General features: G+C 42.9%; 1 protein-coding gene across 6 annotated transcripts in view; it reads left to right on the top strand.

The window, feature by feature from the left end:
* Nucleotides 1-23,392, top strand: part of DUSP16 (dual specificity phosphatase 16) — a 69,832-nt gene extending 46,440 nt beyond the window's left edge. For all 6 annotated transcript variants that reach the window (XM_055809280.1, XM_055809277.1, XM_055809279.1 and 3 more), the window contains 4 exons: nucleotides 7,656-7,819; nucleotides 14,706-14,865; nucleotides 15,562-15,685; nucleotides 19,236-23,392. In XM_055809280.1, coding sequence (XP_055665255.1) covers nucleotides 7,656-7,819; nucleotides 14,706-14,865; nucleotides 15,562-15,685; nucleotides 19,236-20,412 — 1,625 coding nt within the window. In that variant the 3' untranslated portion in view covers nucleotides 20,413-23,392. The remainder of the gene's footprint in view (nucleotides 1-7,655; nucleotides 7,820-14,705; nucleotides 14,866-15,561; nucleotides 15,686-19,235) is intronic.
* Nucleotides 23,393-26,947: the final 3,555 nt, after the last annotated feature.

Here is a 26,947-nt window from a genome sequence, read left to right as displayed (position 1 = left end):
TCAGCTTCAGTAAGGTTTGACAAAAGGAGTAATGAAATTAAAAAAAAAAAGGAAGTTCTTGTCAGCTCTATGGAAATGAGCACTGGTACAGTGCAGAGCCTCAAATTAGTGTCTCCCCCTGAAAAGCAGGTTTGGGTTGAGCTGAGCTGGTTGTGGATTTGCTGGTGTGACCAAGCAGCAGTGCCACGTGGGTCCCAGCAATGCAAGAAGGGCCCTTGGGAGCTCAGGCTGCGATAGCTCCCAAAGATCTGCTGTGAGGTGGGCACCAGTGGCAGGTGGGATGCTTCAGTTCTGCAGCCCCTCAAATTATTTGGTTGAAAAGCATGTTTGTTTGCTGTGAAAATGGAAAGCTACTCTTCTGGTCTTTCTTATTGGTCTGCCTTAGTTGGAGAAGGTGGCAGACACCTTCATCTTGGTTACCAACTTCTTCTCTAGGTGAATCTCTTCTCCCTTCTGCCTCAGCTTTGCTGCCAGGCTCTGGGTGTGAAAGGCAATTGCTGGGATTCTCCTTCGAGCTTTAGCTGGCAGGCTCGTAGGAAACACATGGAGTGACGTGAATGCCTATTTGTCATCTTTCTTTCATTCCATGTTTCATGACTGTCTTTACAAAGAAGCAGTAAGAAATCCTCCCAGAACAAATGCAGTGTAAGCTTGTTGGTCACGTTTTTTACTGTTAGAATTTGTATATGCATGGAGCTCTCGTCTTTGTAGGAGTTGCCTCCATACTTGAATGGCTATTTAGAAAAAGTAAGTTACACCTAAGAGGAAGGTCCCCTATTTTCATGTTTACTTTTTTCCTTTTCACTGTAGAGTTGTGGGCACCTCAGCTGTTGCACTTCAGTTTCACACCCAATTTTAATCCACCTTGTCTCTGAAGTATAGTCAGGTCTCTGTTCCTTTCTGTGCTTTGTCAGCATGCGCTTGCCTGATTAGCATCACCAGCTGTCTCTGGATGATTAAGGATAAAACTTCTGCTGCAGATCTCTGCAAACACTTGAGGATGGAAAGGAATCACAAAATTGGCTATTTCAACAGTAATTTTAAAAGCAACTCTAAAGAGATACTTTTATCTCTTGATAAAATATGATATGAGGGTTGCCTCATGATTTATTTTCTGTATGTTAGAAATACATCCAAGCTGAGATGTAGGATGAATGTATGAGAGAAGATCTGTGCTGTGCTCAACATGCATGCAAAGGAAAGACTTACAGGTATGTGTGGGTGGGGGAGGTGTCACTGAAGCAGGCCTGTTTGGCCAATGTACCCGTTGGTAACTACAGCCAGCCAACAGCCTGGTTACAGTGGTGTGTCACCTAAGCGTCGGTGAGCTGCTGAAGGTGAACTTCTCAAGCTGGTAGGAGGAGAAAACGGCATTCTTCTCTCTTTCCAGCACCCTGCAGAGAAGAAAGGTGTCTGGGGGAGGAGGAGGGCAAAGGGTGGGCAGATGGATGGGGTAAGTGTGCAGGGTAGATGCAGGTATTGATCTGCTCAAGAACAGATAGAATTTCACTGGAGCGGCTGTGAGATCCTAAAGCCAAAGCTGAGTAACCTGTGTTTATATGAGGAAGGGATGTGTGTTGATGTGAATGAAGAATGACTTCGCATTTTGAAAATTGCTTTTTTAGTAGATTGGTGTTTCTACTTAACTTTTTTGGCTCTTCCCCTTGCCAAATCAGTCTCACAAGTACTTGGCCTTCTATAAGCAAAAAAAAAAAATAAATGCTTACAGTTTTTAATTCAGAATTATTATGTTTCCTGTGAAAGTGTCTTGTATAATTTTGGTTAAGTCTCTGAGTGGTTTGACCCATTTGTAGGAAATACAAAGACAGGGAGGAGGAAGAGAAACCAGCATAACATGGAATGTTATTTCCCCCCAGTATTATGTCCTATTATGGTGTCATTTAACTGCAATGGTTTTATTGAGTATTGGGTAAAACCAGTAAAATGTTATCTGCACTTCACAACTCTGTATTAAGTGTTTAAATCAAGACCTTAGGGCTTAACTCGCCTTTCACTTGCAATCCTCCAGAGCAGTTTACAGAGCTACTGTCCCTGCAACTGGCAGACTGTGGAATGCACCTGGTCTGTTTCCATAGAACATAACAGAGATGAGCTAATGTAAATGCTTGTGGTTTTCAGTAGTTATTCCTCTGTATTAACTTAGGATTTGTCTCTGATGGTAGTTAAACTAAGTAGTCATAAGGATCTGGATGGATTCCATTCCCTCAATGAAAGGTAGCTCTTCCCAAATCAATAATAATTCTCTGGCTATCATTTGTTGCCACCTGATCCTATCTTCTCTCCCTCTCCTCTTCCTGCTGCTGGAAAAGTTAATTGGGATTTTTATTCATCTGAGGATTTACGCAGTGAATCTATAAAAAGAGTAACTTTTACTGTGGAATTCTGCTGAAACTTTTTCATCCCTTCTGGGTTTGGCCCTATTTTGTTTCCTGAGTTGGCGGAGAAGGGAGCCAAAACTTCTGATACCAAGATTCCTTTAGCAATCACACCTTTACAGTCACAATTGTAGTTGGGAAACAGTATTGTCTTGATCAAAGGGAAGTCTGTAGTCACCACTTTGCAGACCATAGCAACGGGGTAATTGAGTAGTTCACCAGATCTTGCCAGATTTCTGCTGATAGATGTGGAGGCTTGTAAGCAAGAAACGCAGGCTTTGCTGTAAAGACCTAGGAGGTGCTGGGTTGTCTGCCACACACAAAAGGGCTTAGGCTGGAAAACCACTGACAGCTTTTGGCACCTTAACATGGTTTTGTAGAAACTGTTCTGTGAGTCACAGCCACAAGAAGTGAACAGAACAAGTTAGCACTGGAATGCAGTATGGCACTGCTGTGCCTTAAAGGTGCTGCAGTCAGGGGATGCTTGCCACTTGGTTAAAACTGAAATCACTTCACTAGTCTGTTCATTTTAACAAGCTAGTTAAAACAAGAGCTGAGTTAGCTGAGTTACCTTGGGACAATTACAGAACTTTGCAGTCTTCTAATGGATTGTCCAGAATCAGAGCAGAATTTAATTCATTGATTTTTGCCTCAGAAATGTAAGGGACAACCAGCTGAACGTTGTAATTTACCACCGATGTCATTTGCTTTTGTGTTGGAAAATACACTGGGTGATAGTCTGAAATCGCTTCTGTCTCATATTGATTTAATTTGCTCCCATAATGATGCAAGTCATTGTCCCCAAAGATTTTTTTCCCTTCAAACTTGTGTAGGCCCTAATGCTCAAGTAAGACAGACGTAGGAGTACTGTTAGCTACTTGCTGCCAGCCAAAGGACATGATGACTTACGTATGTGCAGCCATGACAGAAGCAATTGCTTATTGAAAACTGAAGAAGGAGATACATTGTGCTGCTTATCCTGCTTGACCATCAGGGTTTTCAGATGCAACGGAACTATTACATGAGTGGTGATGCAAGTGTCTTCCATTTAATTCATCGATACCAGAAGTAGGGTGAAAAACTTCAAAAGCATCTGGCAGAGCAGAGGAGGTCTTAAACACAAGCAGAATTTTATAGATATATATATAATACATAAAACTTACTGTTTCCTCCTGCTGATTTCCATAACATTCAAATAGACAAGAAGTGGTTTCAGCCTGTGAATGTAAAGCGAGCTGTTGCAGTTCAGCTTCACCACTAAGAGTACAGAAAAGCTGTGTGGTTCATAGGTGTTTAGAAGAGAATGTTTTGGACTTACTTGTCAGTCTGTTTCCAGGGCCCAGTTGCATTATCAAAGAATTCAATGAAACTTTATCAGCCCAGTAGTTCCGTTAATGACCTGTAGATTCTGCCCTCCTCCTCCAGTTTCAACATGCCCTTGTGATTGATTTATTATTTGCAGAGGCTGGAGTAGTGGTGGGAGAAAGGGTGTTATTTAGAAACTAGCTCCAGAAGAAAAGTGTGTTTTCTCTTATTAAAACAAACTGCACCGTGCTGCCAATACTCCTATTCCAGCTGAGGTGGGTAAGATTTAAAGACAGAGTTTTCCTTGATGCAAAGGTCATCCTCGTATTATGGAATTTGAAATGAAACCTGTCCCAGCCTTTTTTCAAGGCTCAACTTTCCATTCTGCATTCCCACCTGTGATTAAATTAATGTTCCAATTGTTTAAGGTTTGTTTTTTTAAGACGGCCTGCTTCATTTATAGCAGAAGTGTACAGGCAGTCTGAGGGCTTAAAGCTCTCTGCTCATAAGAGGCTCCTCAAGTAGACTGTGTGTAGACTTCAGCTTTGGGGACTCACAGAGGTTATAATCTGTTCTAGAAAACAGGCATACATTAAATAAATACCTTTTTTTCCTACACACCTTTAGATGTTGGTTTTTTTTATATCTCTCTATATATTTAAAAATAGATATATCTTTTAAGTTAATGCAAGCAAACAGTGATGGGTGCAGGTCCCTAGAGCAGAAGTGAGTCTCATAATGACATGACAGCTCAGTGGTCATACGTGTGGATGCTGTTGTTCCAGACCCCTGATGCTATGTTTGTTGCACTAGAAGAAACTGGTAGTTTAGCAGGATGCATATATGAGTGCGTTTTGTTGGTATGGAATTTATTTGTGAATTTTTTTTAAAGTAATTTTTCAATGTATGCTGACCTATGACCTGTTTTTCCTATTGTGAGTGCCATAAATCAAAGCCAGACTTGTTGAAAAGCTACTAACTTTTTGAAATGGTTGTAGAAGATGGCAGGGAAGATGCATTAATATTTGAAACAAGTGACCCAAGTTAATGCTTTTTCAAGTCAGTTCACTGCTGGTACTGATGCCAGGTTAAAACACATTCAGATGAAAGGAGGGTTCACTTGGGAGCATGTGTAAAGATAGGTAATATGATGTCAGACTTGCCCGATTTGAGAGTTTTGTGGTTGTAATTCATGTTGTTAAGATACTGAAGCAATGTTACTAGGAGGCATGAGTACAAAGAAGTGCGACTTTGAAAGGATGAATGTCCCAGAGGAAGTGTCAAAGCATCTAATCTTGAATCACTTCAAATTTGCCTTGACAGAGCCCTAGAATAAAATTAAAATAAAAGGCTGCTCCTTATGATGACAGAGTGTGGGTTCCACCTCCCAAAATCTCAGGGGTTTTGCCTGTTAGCTTCTTGCTTAGTTTCTTGTTGCAGTGCTCATACAGAAGTGAGACCAGTCTGTATGTAGTTGGGAAAATTCTTTTGTTGTTGATGTTGAACTTTGCCCATGTAGTCTTTTTCAAAAAAAGCACAGATGTAAAATATTTTCTTTGCTTGTGCAACTTCTTTGTAAGGAAGAAGAGTCACTTCTCTATTTCCAGCTCTGTCAGACAGAATCCAGAAAGCAGCCAACAAGCTTCCCAAGTAATAAAAAAAAAATGAAACGGAAGACTGGTATTTGATCTCCTCTTCTCCCCCCAGTCTCTCAAGGAACTGCTGGGCACTGTATCTTACATTAAATTTGATTTGAGAGGCATACAATGCCTATAAATTAAGGGTTTGCTTCCTATAACAGAGGGGTAAACATTATGCCATACGGAAGAAAATTTAGCAAGTGTGCAAGAGAATTGTTTTGCGAACTCCTCCGGTGGTTGGAATTGGTATATTGGACTAGCAGCATCTGTACTTCTGAACAGGGAGGTTGTAAAGCAAGGAGGAATCCTAGCTAATAGAAATGAAACGGAATAGAAATGTCAGAGCCGAAACTTTGCTGTGTCCCCAGCCTAGGCCCTTCAGTTTAGGGGTATGGCTCTGTGATGGGCAGTGCCTTAGCTTAGCATGTCCCCTGCCCACCCCATAAAGTCCCGCCTTGCCCTCGTATTCTCATGATAAGCATTGTCATGGTTGTCTAAAATCCCTTCTCTAACAACCAATAGACAAGTGATTTTTTTTTTTGTTTGGTGGTTGTTTTTTGGGTTTTATTTTATTTCTAAGTTAGAAGACTGAACAGGAATTTTTCATAAAACTTTTGTTCTGAAATATGCTTGCTGGCTTTTTTGTATATTGGATAAAACGGGCCATTACACACATGGCTAGTACGTTTGTTTTTTCTACATTCAGTAAAGATACAGATTTTAAAATCCAAAGAATAGGCATAATTCAGGCAACGGTAATGCAAGCCTTGACAAAACAGTATGTTATCTTATTCCTGAATAATTTTAATTCACGTCTTCAAACTGTAATAATAATGAACATAGCATTTGGCAGATTTAGCACACTAATACTTCACATCCTTCATGATAAAAAGGTACCTTGTTCTACACAGGTTATAATTACTCTTCCTTCAGTTAAAATTCCACTTGTCTCTGTGTTTTAATGTGAGGAAATAGCTGGGGACTTTCACTATGGTTTGCAGCTTTCGCCCTTACCAGCTGGCTGTTAAATGGTGAAAACGGCCAAGAAAAGCCTGTAACATACTGATTTAAGCAGCTGCCTCTGGTTCTTCTTCAGACTAGTTTGTGAAGGTGAAGTATAAGAATGGACTGAGGCTGGGGCTTAGCTAGGCTTGGAAAAAGCTAGCTAGCTTTTGTGAGAACATGTTTAGTCAGAGTATGTGTTCGTGGCTGGAGGTTTCTTCAGCTTTGTTTTCTAACTGTGGGTAAGGCCAGTTAGACCACAGTTGGTAGCACAGGTTTATAATGCAGCCGTTGTGATGGGAGGGGAGCTGGGAACCTAGCCAAGCAAGGAACAGAAATGGAGTTCGAGCTCTGTTGTGTGTAATTGTGTCTAGAGCAGTCTCAGCTTCGCTCTTTATTCCCTTCTTGTTCCATAGCGGCTGTGCCATGCTGATAGTGAAACAGCCAAGGAAGCAGCTTTGATGGGCGCTGGGGTTTTAGGTGGATTTCAGTGTGGTATTGGTCATTCCACTCTAGTTTTTCTGAGTGGTTGAATGCAGTGATGGGAAATGGTAACGAAAATGTTTCGGAGCCATAGCATGGATAGGGACTAAGAACTGGTGCAGATGAAGAACCAGCTAGCAGTAAAGGGAGTAGAAACTGGTGGCAATGTGGGAGTCCATGGCTGGGCAAGTTTTCCCCTGCAGTCGCACCCTGCCTTGCCTCCCCCACTTGAGATGGAGAAGCCTTGGCTTGGTGTGGTATTGAAAGATGAAGGCTCTTCCAGTGTGTTGGATGAAATATATTAATTATGGAGCAGCACAGAAAATAACAATGTATGATTTTAAAAGCAAACATTAATATTGGTGCTTTTCCCAAATCGAGTAAACATGACTTTTTCTTAATGAAGTCAAATTATAGGCCTAATACAGGAGAAGGAGGTGTTTAGAAAACAGCTTGCTGGGGCAGAGAGGAAAAGGAGTGCACATTTGTGGGGTGGTGGGTGTTGTGGCTTGTTTTTTTCAAAGTCTCATTTCCACATATTATTAAGAATGAGAAGAAGCATCAAAGCTTCTGAGGAATGGAGAGAGAGAGAAATAAACATTCCAGGCAGAGTGGGAATACCCAGCTAGCCCTTGCCTGCTGATGGATGGTTCTGCACAGTCATGGTACCTCTGGAAAAGGAACATGTGCAGTTCTTCGGTTAAGGCTTTCCTGCTGCCCCTTAACACCTCCCCATCTCCTGCAACAAATGCTGCTTTCTGAGAACTGGTATGGGCACCAGTGCCTACAACACTGCATGTGAATTAAATACACACTGTCCTTCTCACAGGTGGATTTGCTGAGTTCTCCAGCTCTTTCCCTGGTCTCTGTGAAGGAAAATCCACGCTTATACCTACTTGCATTTCTCAACCCTGCTTACCCGTCTCCAACATTGGCCCAACCAGAATCCTGCCTCATCTCTATCTTGGGTGTCAGCGGGATGTCCTCAACAAGGTGAGCGTTCTGGGCGTCACGTTATTTCCTTGGCTGAGTATATAATCCCCATGTGTCTTTATCCATGCTTCTATCATGCTGCATTGTTACAGCTATAAAACATCTGAAGTAGATACAGATAATGCTGCCTGTGCATAAGCCATGGGAAGCTATGTAAGAATTAATGATCCACAAGACCACATAATTAATCCACAGCTCATGTAATACGAAATTTGGTTTCCTTTCTCCTTTATCTCAGAGAAGATGATATGGTACCTTCCTCAGTAACCTGTCAACCAACTGCAAACTCTCAAATGTGCCATTACAGCAGGTCAGGTACTTTCCTGTGCATAGATCTGACTGGTTTGTTTTGGCAGGTCTTGGATCTTAACACAATTATATTAATGGTTACAGCAGAATAAAGGAGGTTTTTACTATTGCCTTCAAGTGCTAGAAAAAATAGCACTTAAATACCATGAATTGTATAATGAGGGACTACTGCAAACAGATGTTTATACACCTAATAAAATATTCAGACCTGGACAATCAGTGGGGTCATTTAAAATGAGCTTTTGTGGTAGCGCTGCAGTAAGAAACTTCTAGCGTGTCTAAATACATATGCATTTAATAATTTCTGTTCCTAAATAATAGCCCAGGATATTTTGGTATACTTAAAATAGTTAGCAAAGTCATCAAATATAGCACTTCTAGGGTGCTGGACTATCAGGTGTTTAAAAGAGCTTGTCTCAAATTGCTGCAGGTCTGTATTCCCACGTATCATGCAGGCAAGCATCTGTGGATGTGAGATCAACTCATATTGCTTACGGTCTGCATCTTGAGTCCTTTCACACTTTGGCTGCATATGGCCTCTGGCCTCCCATATTATCTGTCAGTCCTATTCATTAGTTGAATCTCCAACAGCCTTCATAAGCTGGTATTAAATACATGGATGCAGGAGAGGGGAGGAGTGCTTCACCCTAGCATACTGCCTTAACGATGTGCAAGGCTTATGTGTATGATTTTTATCCACGTATAAAGCTTAAGACAGGAACTATCCTAATAGTCCTATAATTGGATCCAGTTCATATACTTCGACGGTTATCACATTTTTCACTGGTTTTTTCTGCTTTCATTCCCTCCTAGTCTGGCCATTAATAGGCTATATCTAGATTTTTCGCAATTGTTTTAAGGGGATTTTTGACACACAAGCAATCATGTAGAAGGTAATCGTGCCTTAGTAGAGTGCAAAGAAAAATCTTTTATATGGAGGATAGTCAGCATTGTATTTACTTTGTCCTTTAAAATTGTCTGTGTCTCTACTGCCAGGTAGCAAGTCAGCAATTAAAACTTGATTCACTTATGACAGATGTCAAAGCAGCTTATTACTTTGGCTACCACAAAAGTAATTTGTGGTCCACAGACAAAAGACAACAAGCACCAAGTAATTAAAAACAAACAAAAAGAACCCCCTTCCTTGCTTTCAATGGGAGAGTAGTAGAAAGATGTTTTTATGCTTCATTTTTGTTTCAATGTGCGAATGGCAAGTGCTGTCCTAGGTCACAGTGGGAGTCAGGCGGCAGGTGGTTCTCCTCCAGGGCCAGGGATGTGCTGCTTTGTTTGGGATGTGACTGGAACTCCAGCGCTGTGGCTCTTCAGCGGTGAATAATCCCGGAGGGATGAAAGAGGCTCTTCCCTTTCCTTGCAGTAAATTGGTGCCTATGAACAGGTGTCGGGCACAGGCGCAGAATGTGTGCCTCACCAGGAAAGGAATCCGAGTGGTAGCAGCAGTCGGGAATTTCGTTATAGGGCTGGAGAAGACTAAACCTGCAACTGCTGCTGGTGAGCCCTGGCTGTGGCAGAGCTGTCTACAGGAAGAGATTAAACCTGGTGGTGGCTCTCTTGCCTGTTAATTTACAACCTTGGTAGTATTTCAGCATGTGTTGAGGAAGCCCTGCAGCTGCAGATACTTTAGAATTAATGTAAGACCCCAGGAGCTGGTCAGATTTGTACTTCCTCACATACTCTTAGGAGTTAAGATCAAGGGTTACGGTGTTTCCCATTTTGTATGGAGAACCACGAAAACAGCAGCATACAATCTGCAGAGAGGTCACTGAGTTCTTACCACTTGGTCATCCTTGACAGTTCTGGAAGTTCTTCCGCTGACAACTAAAATACCTTTTAGATTTCTTACCCATTTTAGGACAAATACACATCTTATGATTTCTAATCTAGTTGGGTTTTGTACCTTTTCCCTCTTACTTGGAACAGACACAGGCAGTGCTTTATTCTGAGCATGCCGTGTTCCCTGTGCTAAAGTACACCTTAGTGTCGGTGGCTTACCTTACCTCTTCAGTTCAGTGACTGCATGTGGAAAATAAAAATGGGCTTCCGTCTTTAATGTTGGTACCTCGATTAACCTAGAGAAGCTGTGGGAACAAGATTACAGTTTCTAGCACTTAGAATCCACTCGACATTTTCCCCGACAATTGGCAACTCCCAGTTCCCTGGGTTGAATCGGTTTCTTCATTCAACTAAAATTTAGCAGTAGCTGGACACCCGCACATTAGAAACATGAACAACGCGTCTCTGGTGATTTCTCTTAAGTGCACTTTGCTGTTGGAGAAGCCTGGACCCTCTGCAGAGGTACCAGGGCAAGCAAGGAGGATGACTCTTGCTACGTTGAATGCCCAGAAATAGCAATACATGCTGAGAGAGCTGGAAAGTGAAGAGTGTTCAAAAGGGCAGGGCAAGAAACAAAAACCAGGGATAAGTAACAAAGTTCTGTCTCTGTTAGGACAGTCCAGGAGCTGATAAATTTGCGTGCTCTGGTTTAATGGCCTTGCTTGGTTTGTTGACTACTGGGGCCAAGAAGTCAGCTTTCTGTTAAGATTAGAATAGGTTTTTGTTTTATTCAAGATTTTTTTTAAAAAATAATTTTCTGAAATATTCTAGTAAGATTCCCAAAACTATTAAGTTGTATACAAGGTAGTTGTATACATTGACCTTATTTTTGCCTTCAGATGCTATCTTTGAGTTCCCATGATTCCTTCCATTGACCAGACATACTGATTTCTCTAAAACTAAAATGTGTCAAAGGTATCTGCAAAATAATCTGCACTACTATTCAACCTGATGATTTAAAGAGGTGAATTTTCAGCATGTTTTATCAAGATGAGCTTATCTTTTCAGGATCTTTATAAGCTTATCTCTGAGTGCACAGGTAGGGAAATGCTTGTATGTTGCAGGACACTCTGTACATGTGACCTTTTAAGAATATGAATGCTACTTGCCATTAATACCTCCGCTGATAATACTTTATGAAAGATATGCAAACACAGATGCCTGGTTTGTGTCCTTTAGCAAAATTAATGATTACTTCAGCAAAGTCTTAGGAGATTTTTTGTGGTTTTGCTTTACAGATTTCTTTCAAAATGCTTAATTCTGAAAATGTTCGTAATATTTTTTTGCGGTGTTGAAATACTAAAAACCTCATTAAAGGTCTTCATAAAAGTTCTAACAAATGTTTGTTTCAGGTTTTGGGTCTGTGTGATATGCTGTGGTTATCTCAGTGTGATATGTTGGTGGCATTGCGAGATGGTACTTAATTTTTATAGAAGATCTTCGTTGCTCTTTGTGAAAGAGAAACAAACTAAATCCTAACCTACACAGCAGTGGGTGTCCTTTCTGGAAGTTAGTGTAACAGAAAAAAAATCTGGATTGTGGTTATGGGCCTGAACGAGGCTCCTACTTATATCTCATGTTTTGTACCAGCATTTAAACTGTGAAACTTTCTGCTTTGCTACTTGCACAACTATTCTCTTTCTTTTCTTCCAGACCTGGATTTTATTTCCTGGAACAAAATAACATTTTAGGGTGCCATTAATTTTCAGATTAAACAAGTCATAAAATGTAAATAAGCTGACAAAAGAGCATTTACTTTCTTTTCATGAAGTTGTTAGTATTAGGATTTCTGGATCTTCCTCCCATCGTAATTCACTTCTTCCTCTGGGGTGCCTTACAATGAAGGCACTGTTACGGTTATTATATTGGAGCGTGTTGCACAGGGTATGATTGATACCGTAGAACAGAAGGAAGCATAACTTCTTTCTTTAGCCTTAGTCTCAAAGACAAGCACTAATGCATTTTTTGGGTGTTCTTTTGGCTCAGAGATTTCAGACTTGGCGTCTGCAGCCTTCTTATTCCCATTTGAATAATCGATTCCACATCAAAAACCTTGCATAACTGTGGAATCAGGATGGCTGGACTGTGCAGCCCACCAGTGCTTATATTTTAAAGAAACAACAAGGTTTTCTATTCTTTTTCTAAATTCATCAGCCTCCCCTTAGCTATGTTGTGAACGAACATGCATCATGGCAGTCCATTTGTTAGTTACACGTTTATCACCTTCTCCCTTTATTTATTTTTATATATGTATATATATACGTACATGACTCCGTGTGTACTTCCGTACCTGCTATTCCAGTTGTTCCTTGCTCACCTCCAAGCAGTGACAGCAGTAGGTGAGCTGGTTTTTGGGGGCAGTATTTCAACGTTGTGATCTAAAGCAGATTCTGACTTTATGGAAGTTGACGCTGAAAAGCTTGGGATCCTAACGGGAAAGCTGCACAGGCCAGGACACCAAGGCAGAGGTGCTGGGGATCAGGGTCTCCCTTCCACACAGAAGATACTGCAGGTCTAGCAGTAGCTAGTCCCCTGTGCCAAGAACCCCATTCCCAATACCTGCCCTCTCTGGATAATTCCAGATATTCCCTACTCCCTTACAGCACTCCTGCTTATAAACTTGCAGGTCTGTCGGTGTGAGAGCGCTACATACAGTAAAGGAAGGTGTGGCAGTGTCAGCTATAAGAGCGTGCAGGGCTGAAGGGAGCTTGCTGGTTAAGTTGGGGAGATGTGAAGGAAGGGAGAGAAGGAAATGGGTGACATATTTGCTGTCACTGATGAGAAGCTGAGCTTTAGAGCTTTAGTGGGGTTGTGACCTGGGAAACTAGTAGGGTAAGAGGCAGTAAGGCTGAGAACTTACTTTGACACATCCAGCCCACCCCCCCCACCCCCCACCCCCCCTTTTTTTTTTTTTTTGGACCATTGCTGCAGATTAAATTTCTGATTATTTGTTTTGCAAGTAATCGGTCATCTCTTGTTCCCATTGGATGGGTATGTTTACAATATAACGTATATTCATTAGTTTCAGGTGCCCACACCTTCAGGCACCTCTGAATGTGCTGATACGAGGGACTTTGGGTGAAAACTTGGAGGAGCTGCTCAGTTTGCTCCAGGCCACAAGATTCAGCTTGCTAGCAGAATTCATATAAATTCCCTGTTTATAGCTGTTACAGGCTGGACTTTATGCACTTTCCTCTGCAAATGACTGATGTAGATTCCCTTCTCCTAATGTTCTCACTAAACATTTAATTTATGCATGCAAGTATGTGTGTGTTCCTCCCTTCTGCCTACACACCGTAACATACATGTGGTGTACCTGTGTACTCAACATCCCGTGCTATTTAGACTGCTCTGATTTGAACAAGATAGAGTTCCGCCTCTTCAGCTAAATAGACATATCCCTGTTTCTCCTCACCAAAACATCTTTATGCCTGCAGAAAAAATACATATGGGGAAGAAGTGGCCATTTGGCTTCACGACTGTGTTTTCGTACTGGTAGATCTCCAGTTGAAAATCAGCAGTGTGACAATTCGTTCTTGCTACTGCTCTCATGGATTGACCTAACTTTCCTTTTTTATATAATTGCTATAAAAGCAAAAGGATTAAAATCAGACTTTGGGGGGGGATTTTTTTAATGTCTGAAACTATACTGAAACATTAATTTCCATAGAAATGTGACCAAAAGCTCCCCGATGTTTGTATTCAGCGTACTACTGTCCAAGCATTTTTATTTTTTTTTGCATGTCACTGCCAAGTCACATCTGAACCAGAAAAGCTGTTTGATCAGTACCATTCCAGCCTGCTTAATTGCTTTTCTGGGTCAAGATGCTTACTTGCAGGAGCCCGGATGGTTTTGGTAGAGCCATCTCTAGTTCTCTAGTACTTGTTTCACATGTTTTGGCACTAAGGTACCTATCGCATCAGATACTACTTTGCACAACTCTTAAGTACAAAGAGTACAGCAGAAAAGAGGAGTCTGTTTCTTTGCAGTCATGAAAACTGACTTATTTTGAAAGCCCAGTTGACTCATAGATGTTGAGTCTCTGCTCGTTCATGTGACAGCCTGTAAGATGCAAGAGAACTAAAGACTGAAAACTGAAACCTGAGCAACTAAATCGTAAACCACAAAGCAGAACTCCTGTAAAACTGCAGTTAGCGCTGTGTGAAAATGGTCTGATTCAAGGTCTTCAGCTCTTTCTTTCAGGGTTTTGAGTGACTCTTGCATGTTGCCTTAGAAACAAGGATGTCCCAGACATGTTAGGAGGTGACTGCAGGAGGCATCCGTTTCATTTCATATTTCTCACCGGTATCTGTGAGACGGGGCAACCTCAGCCTTAGATACATGATTCAGAAAACAAATACTCGGGTCAGCAAAGTGGGAAGTGCTTGGTTATGTTGTCAGCTAGCATGGTGAGAATTTAAACCAGAGTACCACAAAATGTATTCTCTTGGAAGTGATGCTTCTCATAGAAGGAGAAGACACTTTACTGTTACTTCTGTTCTTTGTTAACTTTGGTTTTATGGGCTTTGCAGTCTATATGTTATTTGGACACACTGTATCTCATTAAAACTTGAAGAATTAAAAGCTGAGTTGTCTTTTTCACAGAAGAATGCCCCTAGTACAGCTAGAGCAACTGTAACATGAATTTCAGTTTAGTTTTTAGCTTTGTAATGTGCCAAAGGTACTGTTTGACTTTTCCAGGCTTAATCTTTCTCTCTTTCCTAGGAGCTGATGCAGCAGAATGATATTGGCTACGTACTGAATGCCAGCAATACTTGTCCAAAGCCTGATTTTATTCCAGAATCCCATTTCCTGAGGGTGCCTGTGAACGACAGCTTTTGTGAGAAAATTTTGCCTTGGTTGGATAAATCAGTCGATTTTATAGGTGAGAAGAAAATTTAAATTCTCTCTCTAAAACAGTTTCTGGATTCCTTTGTGTGTCTGCCTTGCTGTTTTGGCTGAAGAAGACCTGAATGCTTTCTGGGTGGTAAGAAAATACCCTAAGGACCTACATACACGATCACCATCACTTTATAAGCACAGAAGCAAAATAACATAGGGGGATTCTGCCACTGCATGTTCCAGCACTTACGGAACAAAGACACATTTTAAGAGCACAACTCTGCTTTCTGGCAACCTGGTAGATGCCCGATACATGTCTGCAGAGGGCGAATTAGAAAACTGGACATAGAGATCCTGTCTTTAGCTTTGAGAAGTGAGCTAGCCAAATTTGAACTGGCCAGATTGTTCCATCATGAATGCTTGCTTTTTACTTGCATATAAAATTAGTCAAACAATCACCTTTCCCAGACATCTAAATAGGGTTGTTTATGTGCACATTAAAATGCGGTATGCTGTAACTGCAGTGTGTTTCCTGTGTAGTTGCATGCTTTTTCTATACTCAGTGCTATACAGTGCTGGAGAAAATAAGTGATTTTTGTTTAAAGCTTCCATGAGATTTGCAATTAGCAGTTAATTTGGAAATTTTGAACAATTTTAAATAACATTGCTTTCTTTGCAAACTTTTCATCATGGTATAATGCTGCTGAGTTTGACACTTGCCAATTTCTTCGCTATGTAGAAAAAGCAAAAGCATCAAATGGCCGTGTGTTAGTGCACTGTTTAGCTGGAATATCTCGCTCTGCCACAATCGCTATCGCATATATCATGAAGAGAATGGATATGTCCTTAGATGAAGCTTACAGGTAAGGAGAAAATTTTCCTTCATCCTAATCCTTGTGCCTGTTGGCTTGTTTTTAAGGTGAATGATCAAAGGTTATATGACCAAAGGTAGAAGCAGACATGTTATTTTATCTGGTAGCTCATTGGCCTCTGCACACTCTAGTTTTAGATGTAGGCTTCCTCCATAAACAAATTAATGGTGTTGTGTAGACATCACAGAGCTAGTATTAATTGCCCACCTGCAAAATGCTGATGTTGGTCTTTGCTCCAAGGAGGCAAATGCATGGAATTTAAACTGCTTATTAAATGTTGTGTATGTACATACATACATACACACAGCTCTAGCATGCATATAACAATATCTTGTAAGTCAGAGAGAGAATGGATTGTATAGGGTTAAAGAAAGAGAACTGAGGATATTTATAATCACGCTTATGACAAATGCTAGGCTGGATCTGCTGACTGCAGTTTGGTATTTGGTAATGCTCTCAAAGAATTGCCTGCAGGTGAAATGTCTAGGAATTAAGAAAGCTTCTTTGTTGCCATTAAAGTCAACCAAAAACTTTGGGAGAAAGCATGCTGAAGTATCAGCTCATCAATTTAGGGATTTTTTCTGGAGACCCCTTTCCCCCCACCCCCCCATCCCCATCCCCTTTTTAACCTTTGAGATCCCCCTTTTTTTTTTTCTATACTTGGATTGTGAATGCTTCACTGCATTCCAGGTGGCTTGGTTGTAGTTTACCATGACTCCTGTATTTTATTTAACAAACTGCTTTGTTGTGTTGTACAGAAAATGATGGGTTTCTTTTTGATGGGCTTTATAGGCTAATTGGCACAGCTGAGGCCTCGCTGTAACGTGCTGTGCAGCAGCAATCTGAACAGTTGTGCTGGAGCGGGTGGAGAGAAGCACCTTCAAAATCACTAGTGTGTTTGCTACCACCATCTCTAAAACACTGATGAGGACAGAAAGGTGCACATTTGATGTTCCCTTGTGGGGCATTTTTTTTTAAGATGATGACCATAATTACGTATGCTGTGGAAAAAAAAGTGCATGTAAGGGTGCCTGAACTACAATCACCTCCCATTGCCTTTAGAATTTTTCCACAGTTTCTTACTAGAGCCTGTTGACAGTTTGGTCGTGTGCGCTAGTTTCAACATCATGGTGAAAAAGGGTTGGTTAAGAGGCGTAGCTGAGAACTCAGTTACACAGGTATAGATAATATAGATGAATTAGTGGATGTGGATGGATACTGTGCAAGGTTATGAGCCTGAGTCACTCAAAAACCTGTCTGGTCTCAGGCTGTAGTGGTCTGGAGGTTAGAGCTGTACAGTACTAAACACTTCTAAAATGCACATGCGTCAGGGTACTTCTGAAGTGCTGCTTCTAAATTCCTCCATGAAATCTCTGCATTAATTCTAGTTTGTTTCTTAACCAGAAGTGTGAATTGAGTGCGAAGGATTACTTATCTTAGGCCTTTTTCTTGTTGCACTGTAGATACTGACAACTACTGTGAAATTTAGATTATATTTTGCTGTATTTCCATTGATATGGCTTAGTGAGAACCATCTGCAGCACATCTCACTCACTGGTTTGGGAGCTCTTGCTGGCAAAGCTTGAAAGAAAAATACTTTTCTCTGAGTTAAAGAAAGCCATTAGATAAAATGTTTGTTTGACACTATTACAAAATTTAAAAAGTGACACCGTTACTTGAAGGGAAAGATCTGAGGAAATAAACATTTTTAGTCTTTTTTTCTAGTGGACTATGCAAGAGAAATAAACATCAAAATTAAATGTTATGCATGTTTTCCAATTGGAAAAAGAGTGTGCATTTTGAAACGGAAAAGTTTGCAAAGCCTTAAAACTTGTCAGGGGAGCCTTGTACCCTTTTCAAATTTTAAAAAGCTAGTTTTAAATCTAGGACTACCCACTATTTTATGGTGAGATGAGGAAAAAGTGTAAGAAACAGTTTTGGAGGCAGTGCCGGAACACAGAGCTGAAATGGCAATGTTCACCAGAGAGCATCCTGCTTTAGATAACTCACCCAATAACAAGAACATCTAGCTTTGCCTGGAAGAAAACAGCCTAAGGCTGTATGAATTCTTGTGAGCAAGTTACTTACACTGGCATAAAAGCCCCCAAATTAAATGCTGAAGCTAAAGAATCTCTCCTGAGGAGAGTTACTAGTTTTCCGTATTTGACAGAATTACACTTCATGGTGGAAGCTTCCACCACCAGGTTGTACAACCCGATATTCCAGGTCGTCACGTCAGCTTGACCATTCCTGCTGTTGTTTGGCAACTTTTTTTTAAAGTCGTTTAAAAAAATAAAAAAGGCAAGTTTTGTTTGCTATTTTTCATGTGCTTGCCTGCATTTGTGCTTGTGTGTACACATACACACAAGTACTCCTCTGAATGTTTTTCATGCTGTTTTTAATGACTGCACACTAGTCGTCTGTACACCTCTCCAGAGAGATTTTATTTTTAATGATATTAAATTTTCACAGTGACACATCATATGTGTGTTTGTACTAGATTTAGCTCTTCAAGGTTTCTTCCCTTGTTAATTCCCTTGTCAGCTGGTTCATCATAGTTCCAGGAATGTGGTTTTTTTTAAAAAACAAAACAGGAGGAGGAAGGACTTTGGGAGCTGTAAAAAGCAGGGAGTACTTACTCAGCTATACTGCAAATCAGAGAGGGAGGAAGTATGCTTTTGTGTTTAACTTTGAAGTGTATGACATGACTTCTAATACATAAGTCTTTCATACATTCAGAGTTCTGGTTCAGGAAAACATTTTAAGTATTGCACTTCTTCATATTCAGCAGAGTGTGTAAGTGCATGCTTAGATTGGCATGTGTACACGGGTCAGGCTGCTTCCTACAGGACTCAAAACCAGATTAACTCTTCCAGTGACTTGGTAATACTTTTGCCCTTTACTGCTGAACGCCTACAAGGGTAGAAGGAACGTTTTTGTTTTAACGCTGTGCTTGCTGTATAAGGTCAGCATCTATCAGAGCTCTTTGTCTTGCCTGACAAAGATAAACAGGGTAGGAAGCGCCTACTGCAGTAACAGCAGCGTGAGAGTGGTGAACAGAACATGGGATTTCATCCCTTTGAAAGCTGAGGGATGGTGATCCGCTTTCTGCAGAGCAGGAGAGACCAAGGGCTCTTGGCTACAGCTCAGATGCTGTTCTTGCAGAACTGGAGGAGCTCTTGACTCTGGTTACAAAACAAGGTAGCAGAGGTCCCACAGGTGAAGTAAAATAAGGGAAATGATTCACTCAAACCTTGTTGTTGACATTTAAAAAGCAGTTTAAAAAAAAAAAAAAGCTTTTCTCCTTTTTTAAGCCACCTTTAAGTAAGCTATAGAGAGGATGGTGAGTATCCAGCATTATCTTGCTTAAAATCTGGCTTTTTTAAACTCCATCCTCAAGTTACTTGTGCTTGATTGAACCTCAGTCCAAGCATCCCAGTAAGTTAAGAACAGGCTGTTAACACTCACAACTATCACTCTAGGGTTATCTCAGGTCTGAGCAGCAGACAATTCATTCTCGGTTTGTTTGTCCCCTTTCCAGATTTGTGAAAGAAAAAAGGCCAACCATTTCTCCCAACTTCAACTTCCTGGGCCAGCTTTTGGACTTTGAGAAAAAGATCAAGAACCAGAGCGGGCAGCCTGGACATATTAGTAAGCTGAAACTTCTGCATCTGGAAAAAAGCAGCGAGCACATGCTGGTCCCAGAAGGTGGGCAGAGCAGCCTCTCCGCTAACCAGCTCTGCATTACCGCTACCTCCGAGATCGTGGAACAGAAGCCGGTGGACTGCGGCAGCACATCGTGCGGGCACTTGTCCCCTCTGGAAGACGGCCCGCTGGTACAGGGCCTGAATGGACTGCACGTCTCCCTAGATAAGGTGGAAGACAGCAACCGCCTGAAGCGCTCCTTTTCTTTGGACATTAAATCCGTATCCTACTCAGCAAGTAGCAACTGTGTGACGGCATCGGTTCAGGGCTTTGCCTCCTCTGAAGACACCCTGGAATACTACAAACACACGACTGCTTTAGAGGGCAGCAGCAAGTTGTGTCAGTTCTCCCCTGTCCAGGAGGTCTCGGAGCAGACCCCAGAAACCAGCCCTGACAAAGAGGAAGCAAACCCTCCCAAGAAACCCCAGAACCCCTGGCAGCTGGATAGCCAGAGCAAATGGCAACACCTGGGGAGAGCCAGTGGCAGCGCCACCACGCAGCGGTCGCTTCTGTACCCCCTTCACCGGAGCGGGAGCATGGAAGACAACTACCGCACGAACTTCTTGTTCGGTCTCTCCACCAGCCAGCAGCATCTGGCAAAGTCTGCTGCTGGGCTGGGCCTCAAAGGCTGGCACTCAGACATCTTGGCTCCTCAGACATCGGCTACGTCCCTTACCAACAGCTGGTATTTTGCAGCCGAGTCCTCGCATTTCTACTCTGCCTCCGCCATCTATGGGAACAGCACCGCTTACTCTGCCTACAGCTGCAGTCAGCTGCCCACGGGCTGCGACCAAGCCTGTGCTGTGCGCAGGAGGGCAAAGCAGGGGGATCGAGGTGACTCCAGGCGAAGCTGGCACGAGGAAAGCTCTTTTGAAAAGCAGTTTAAGCGCAGAAGCTGCCAGATGGAGTTTGGGGAGAGCATCATGTCAGACAACAGATCCAGAGAAGAACTGGGCAAAGTGGGCAGTCAGTCGAGCTTTTCAGGCAGCATGGAAATCATTGAAGTATCTTGAGGGGCAGAGGCTTGTGTGACCGTATCAGAGTTGCTTCCTGCTCCAGACCACTCCCCCAGCGCTTGAGAGGTCCCTGTAAATCTGAAAAGAACAAACTTTGTGCAAAAAGGTGCGGGTGGGGGAGGGGAGAAATGTGAGGCTTCAGTGTGAACGCAGAGACTAGATTAGTATGGCAAAGGAATGGCAAGTGAGCATCTGCCCAAGGAGACCAAGTGTGCCGCTGGGTTATTCTCCTTCCCTTCCCTGGAGAAGGGCAGAACATTTCAAAGATCTTTCCCTGACAGAGGAAGCAATTACATGCAGTGGATGGCAGAACCTTTCAGTGGTTTTTAAAAAGGAAGGAGCTCTCTTGCTATCAAACCCTTTCTCTGGTTCCACTGAAACATGCCCCTACCATCAAAGCTAGTTTTGTTCTCCCCTCCTTACGCCCCACATCTTCACCAGTGCACCTTAGCCCTGACACTGAGCCAACCTCTGGAGGGAGAGACCTTTTGCCTGTAAGAGAGGAGACCGGGAGCGATTCCAAAGGATGTAGGGACTGGTTACAGCAAGGCTGGTCTGAACACAGTTCAGACAAATGTAAATACTGGTGTAACTATTGTTCTAATGGATAGGCTTTAGGTGATTCGCTAGAGAGCTGCTTCAGAGAAAAAAAACAAAAACCCAGTACCTCAAAAATATAAAAAGTAAACTAGGGCTTTATGGCTGCCAGATGTCGGTAGTCGGTTCGTAAGCAATGTGAACAAGTAATGACTGGCCACATTTGATTTTTTTATTTTTTTTTAAAGCTGTCTACGCACAAGTGTTTCAGTTGGCTCAGCAGCAGTTCTTGAAAAAGACAAATGAACCATACTTAGGACTGTTTCCTTCAGTCTTCTGAAACATAAAATAAGCAGTATTTGTATTTTTGATATTAAGCTGGCTTCTGGGAGAGGGGCAGTGGCTTTGGCTTCTAGGCTATCACGGCGCGGTTAACACTTAGGGTGATGGGCAAGAGAAGCGGCTAGTACAGTACCACAACATCCTTCTCTTGCCAATTGACAGTTCAATAGATGGCTGTTGAAGGCTTTTTGGTTTTGTTTTTAAAGCTAAAAATACGTCAGGATGGCCTTTTTTCCCTAACCAAGCAGTACCATATTCTTCATATATTCTTCATATATGGTTCCAGTCACGTGTGGTGGGGGGCAATTCAACCGGTTGGTTTTTTTCCATCCCAACATAGATGGGGACTTGGAGATAGAAGCTTTTCCTTAGTTTTTCTGACTTAATCTGAGAAAAAGTAGTCTGGCTGGCTGCCCAAGGAAAACAGGAGGGGACCACCAGCATCCCATCTCATAGCGTGGTGTGAAAGAAAGGGGATTTGAGAAAAGACAGCTTTAATGGGAAGCCTGCTCACCTCCTGCGCTTGTGGCTCCAAAGGAAGCTGATCCTGGTCCTTGTCCTCTGTCCCAGTGTAGGGTCTTGGCTTCCCAGCACACTGATGCATGACTTGGCTCCAGGCGCTTCTAGCCGTGCTGCTGCTGGCCACTACCGTGTTTTCACCCTCACCACCCTGGGGAACACGCCAGCTCGAGGAGGTGTCGCGTCCCGGCTGCCAGCGAGGCTGTTTCATGAGAGATGAGGCACAGCCCTTCTTGTGTTGTTTTTGACAGTGACCCAGCTGCTTCCCCTCCAGCCTGCCATCCCCGTGGTACCTTGGCTGCGCTGCTCAGATTGTTTTATGTGCACACATTGCTGCAAGAGATGGTGCCAGAGGCACAGCATAAAGCTTCACTCACCCTTCCTGCTCCAACGGGAGTCGCACACATGTTATCTTAAGTCTTTCCAGCACCCCTCAGAACATGTGTATCGGGGGAACTATATTATTTTGTCCCCTTTCAGTGCAGGCAGCTGAAAATTGTAAATCGCATGTAACAAATACTTACTCCTGGCCAACAGCTTTAAAAAAAATTTGTTAGTGGCAAACTGAAGCCCTAATTCAAGTCAGCAGCTTGAGTTATGTTTTGTTTTTTACTGTAAGTTTAGCTAGTTTTTGACTCAAATCTCAGGTTTTACTATATTGAAAAGTGGAGATGATTTTGTCATTGTAACTTTTAATATCCTACAGCGGACTGTTGGAAAAGAGCACTGAAAGCTACAGCATTCATTAACTTGATCCTAAAAAGTGCAAAAGGCACAGAGGGGCAGCACCAGGAGAAACTGAACCCGGAGTCTGTGTTTGTGCAGTGTGCGTGAGACACTAGAAGAAGGGGTGGTCCGGGCAAGGGAAAGCATGTCAGGTCTTGGCTATTCGTTAAAACATACTGCCGCTTGTCTCTGTTTACATATCAAGTGAAAGCAATGACATTACAACTGTTTTCATGATATATACATACTCTGTGTGTGTGTATAAACGCCTGTGTACACAGTTTAGCAGTGCTCCTCTCAGCCAGATTTCAGTAAAAGCTCGTGTCTTTGATTTGAATTATCAGTTAACACAAATCAATCCCGAGAGGCAAAAACAATCTACCTGTCTTTTGTGCTCCTTCACACGTGTGTTCTCCCCTTCTCTATACGTACCAATATGTATGTTTGGGTTTCGTTTGGTTAATCGCCTTCTGAGGAACTGAAATCTGGTCTTCTGGCTCCTCGTGATTTCCAATATGCTACAGTCACTGAATGAATCAAAGCTGGAGGCTCGGTACTGTTAGGGGACGGGTTCCTGTAGCCTTAAAGCCATGTCCTGCACAGGGTGGTGCCGTCTCCTATCTGAACTAGTGTCCTGTACCTGAACAATGCTGGAAATGGTTTGTAGAAGTTTGGGAAGTGGAGGATGCGAGGCGGGGAAACGTGTATATGTTCAGTATGAATATAATGTTCTTTGGTGTATGGCAAGCTGTTTAAGTGGTTCGGAGAGTGAGTTTCTCATCTTGTTGTGTCATGAGCATTACCTGTATGTTATGATGAAATAAAATCAGAAATGGTACCTGTTTATAGAGAACGACTGGGAAGAAGCCTGTGTGCCTCTGGCTGTGGAGTGTGCGTGACCTGCCTGCGGCGTGACCTGCTCCTGAGCAGCCAGGCCTAGCAGGGAGCTTGTCCTCAGGGTGCACACCCTTCCCTGTGCCTGCGTGCCTCTTAACGGGTAACACAGATTGGGTAGCTTTGGACTGCTTGTGGCAAACAGCAGTGATTTTACAGCACCGGTAACAGTTCAGGCCTCTTACCTGTTCCTGTTTACCCCCCCCCTTCTGCTCCCTTGAACCCCAACAGTGGCACTCCTCTGCATTAACATCTTACAGCAACTGACACTGCTGTGAGTAAACTGTTCCCCAGGCAGCTGTGCTAGTCTTTCTGAAACAAGTATTTCAAATCAAGTAAGTTACCTAGAATGAACCCCATGGCTTTTTTCTTGCCTCCCATATTTCTTGTTTGAAGAATAATTTGATTACTTGTTTAAATACTTGCTTTGACTGATTCTGCCAGTCCTGAAGCATTCAGAGCAACTTCTGATTGCTGAGGGACGGGTATGCCCCTCATTGCTCCTTCAGAAAGTAGCTTATACAGATGTAGCATATATTAAAATGTAATCCTGTGGTAGAATATGGCTGCTGTGGTTATATCCTTAAGATGGTAAAGTCTACGAGTTTGTGTAACAGCACCTTCAAACTCAGGTGCAGTAACAAAACTTTGGGTTTGGGGTTTTTTTTTGAAGAGAATTTCTGGGATTATGCTTTGAAAGGGAAATGCAGAATACTCTCCAGAAGCCATCATGCCATCAGCCAGAGCACAAGTAACAACAACCTGCATGAGCTTCTGTGCTTACTTTGTACAAATAAAACATACCAGCGGTTACATAGACAGCTGGCATCCATTGCACGGTAAAGCAAGAACCATGCACAATACTAGACCTAAACTGCATCATCTTAGAATCGTGGAATTGTTTAAATTGGAAAAGACCTTGGAGATCAAGTCCAACCATTAACCCAGGACAGCCAAGTCCATCACAAAACCATGTTGCTAAGCGCCACAGCTAATTATAAACACCCCCAGGGATGGTGATTCCACCGCCTCCCTGGGCAGCCTGTTCCAATGTTTCAACACCCTTTCAGTGAAGAAATGTTTCCTAATATCCAATCTCAACCTCCCCTGGCATAACTTGCCGTTTCCTCTTCTTTCACTAGTTATCTGGGAGGAGACCCACCCCCACCTGCCTACACCTGTTTGTTAGCCTGCAAAACGGGTTGACTTGACAATCTTCTAAGATGTACCTGCCCTAGCTTCCCTCACCCTACTCCAAAGTCTGCTTCTGTGAGCCAGTAGGTCAGACCAGCTCTGTTTGTTCCCCCAAGTTTTGTTTTTTGAAGCCTGCACTTTAGTTTTCACCCCTCCTCCTTTTGCCTTCTTCACAGGGCTTGCTCTGCTCTTGTTCCCCCTGTCCCTCCACTCTTGCCACACCAGCAGACAGCTCTGCGAGAAGAGAGTCTAACTCCATCTCCAGTCAAAACTGAAGAGACAACTGAAATGTTTCTCAAGCATGTCATCAACATTCAATTTTCATTTCACTGACTGCCATTACAGGGGAGGTCACTAGGCTCTTGATGTAACCATCAGTTACATTCCTCGAGTGAAATGGACTGAAAACAGGGCAAACCTCCCCCCAGCATGGATCAGGTAGCCCTATTTTTGAGAGGGCTGGGGGAGGGCGGGTAAGAGAGAGAGAAGAAACATGTAATGATGCAAACTGCTGGTTTTACTAACTGTATGTTCATCAGGTAACTGCTCATTACGCTTTCACTCACAGCACAAATTATAAACCGATTTCTGCCAGAAAGCGGTGATACCGAACACCCAAAACGGTGGCCTGGCACTTCTCCGAGGGACAGCACTGGAGCCCTAATAAGGTTGTCACTGCCACGTTTTATATCTGAAAATACTGAGATTCAGCCAAACTCACCTACCTAGACTTTTTAGTGAGATAGCCATATCCTGAGACTAAACACCTAGCCTACCTATATTTATTCTTCAAAGTTTCTGAGAAAAGCAGAGCTATTCCAGTACTTTTAGCATTATAATACAATACCACTGTTATATTATACACACAAAACCACAACTGGGGATTCAGGTAGGAGGACAGTGTTCACAATACGTTAGCTTAGCCTAGCACCAGCTCTCCCTTTGAACCATGCCTACAGAGAACTTTTCGGCCCTCGGGCCCAAACAGTTGCTCTGAGGCAAACTGAAGTGTTTCTGCAGTGAAGCTTCAGCTAAATCTGCACTTTGAGAATATTAATGAGAGCCACCATAAATAGAAAAGGGAGCTATTTCTAGCCTTCTGCAACAGCCAGCCCCCTGGGAAGGGGCTGCTTTCCTAGCATATAAAAGGCTGTAAAACACTTTTAGAGCCTCGGCGCGTTGGAAGGGATTGCTCGCTTTGAGGTATGGTTTCCAGCTGCTGTTTACAGGGACCCTCACCAAGCTCCACCACCATACAAAGCCAAAGTGTCATATCGTACAGGCAACAATCAGCCTGGGGCATCGGATCACATTAAAAAAACCCTAAGAAACAAACAACACCCCCCCCCCCCCCCTATAAATTTGCCCCTCTCTTCGTTCAGCACCCCCTGGGCAGCAGGTGAGAGTCCATCACTGCTCTGCTTTCCCAGTGCCAGCAGAGAAGTGTTCTGTCACAGGTACATTCACTTACTGATTTTCTAAGTTTACCAGAACAACCTGCTTCCTGCAGGAAACACCTCCATCTTGGGATCTTCTCGAAGCCGGACTTCCCTAAGATCACCAGGTTTCCAGGAGATGCTCATGGCGTTACAGCAGGCTCCTGCCACCTCCCATGGAAGGAAACATGCACTGCGCAGCCGTCATAAGGTACTTCGCAGATTACAGGGTTGTTAATGCCTCTCCATGACCAGCTTGCCAAAACTGGGGCAGAGAAGCCCTTTTGCAAGGGCAGTTGTAAGCTGTGCTTGGAAGTTCTCCCTAATCCTTCTCTTCATGGAGTAGCTGTTCACATACCCAACGTTCTGACAGAACCTACAGCCATCCTCGTTTATTTCTGGTTGTGTTACAGTAGGTCATCGTATTTCACTACCTTCACAGCTTCCCTACGAGGCCAATGCTCACTCTCCATCCGTTAAAATACAAAGCTTTTAAAAAGACAAAAAGGGTTGTTTTAGGCAGCTGACTGTCCTTTGAATGCTCCTCTGCCATGCCTTAGAAGGATTAGCTCTGTAACACTGCATGCGTGCTGAGCACACCCATCACAACCTCAGTCCTACCCTGGCTTTGGGGACCACTGGGTGAAAGCTGTTCTCCTGTGTCACCTCGCTGCGCATCTGGCTGTCCCGTGCAGTCTCACACTGCCAAGCAGTTAAAACTGAACGGTGGCAGCTGAAAGCAAGCCAACAGCCCCCAGAGAAGTACCACGGACCAGCTGAAAAGAGGCTGAACTTTGCCCAAAAGTGCAATCTGCCCCATTCAGTGAGGTGTGAAGAATTGGTAGGAGTCGATGAGCCCCCAGCAGGGCAGGGGCCACCCTGAA

The sequence above is a fragment of the Falco peregrinus genome, chromosome 6, assembly GCF_023634155.1.
Source record: "Falco peregrinus isolate bFalPer1 chromosome 6, bFalPer1.pri, whole genome shotgun sequence".
Taxonomy (NCBI): Eukaryota; Metazoa; Chordata; class Aves; order Falconiformes; family Falconidae; genus Falco; species Falco peregrinus.
The sequence above is the reverse complement of the archived record's forward strand: the minus strand, read 5'-3'. Positions and strand labels throughout refer to the sequence as shown.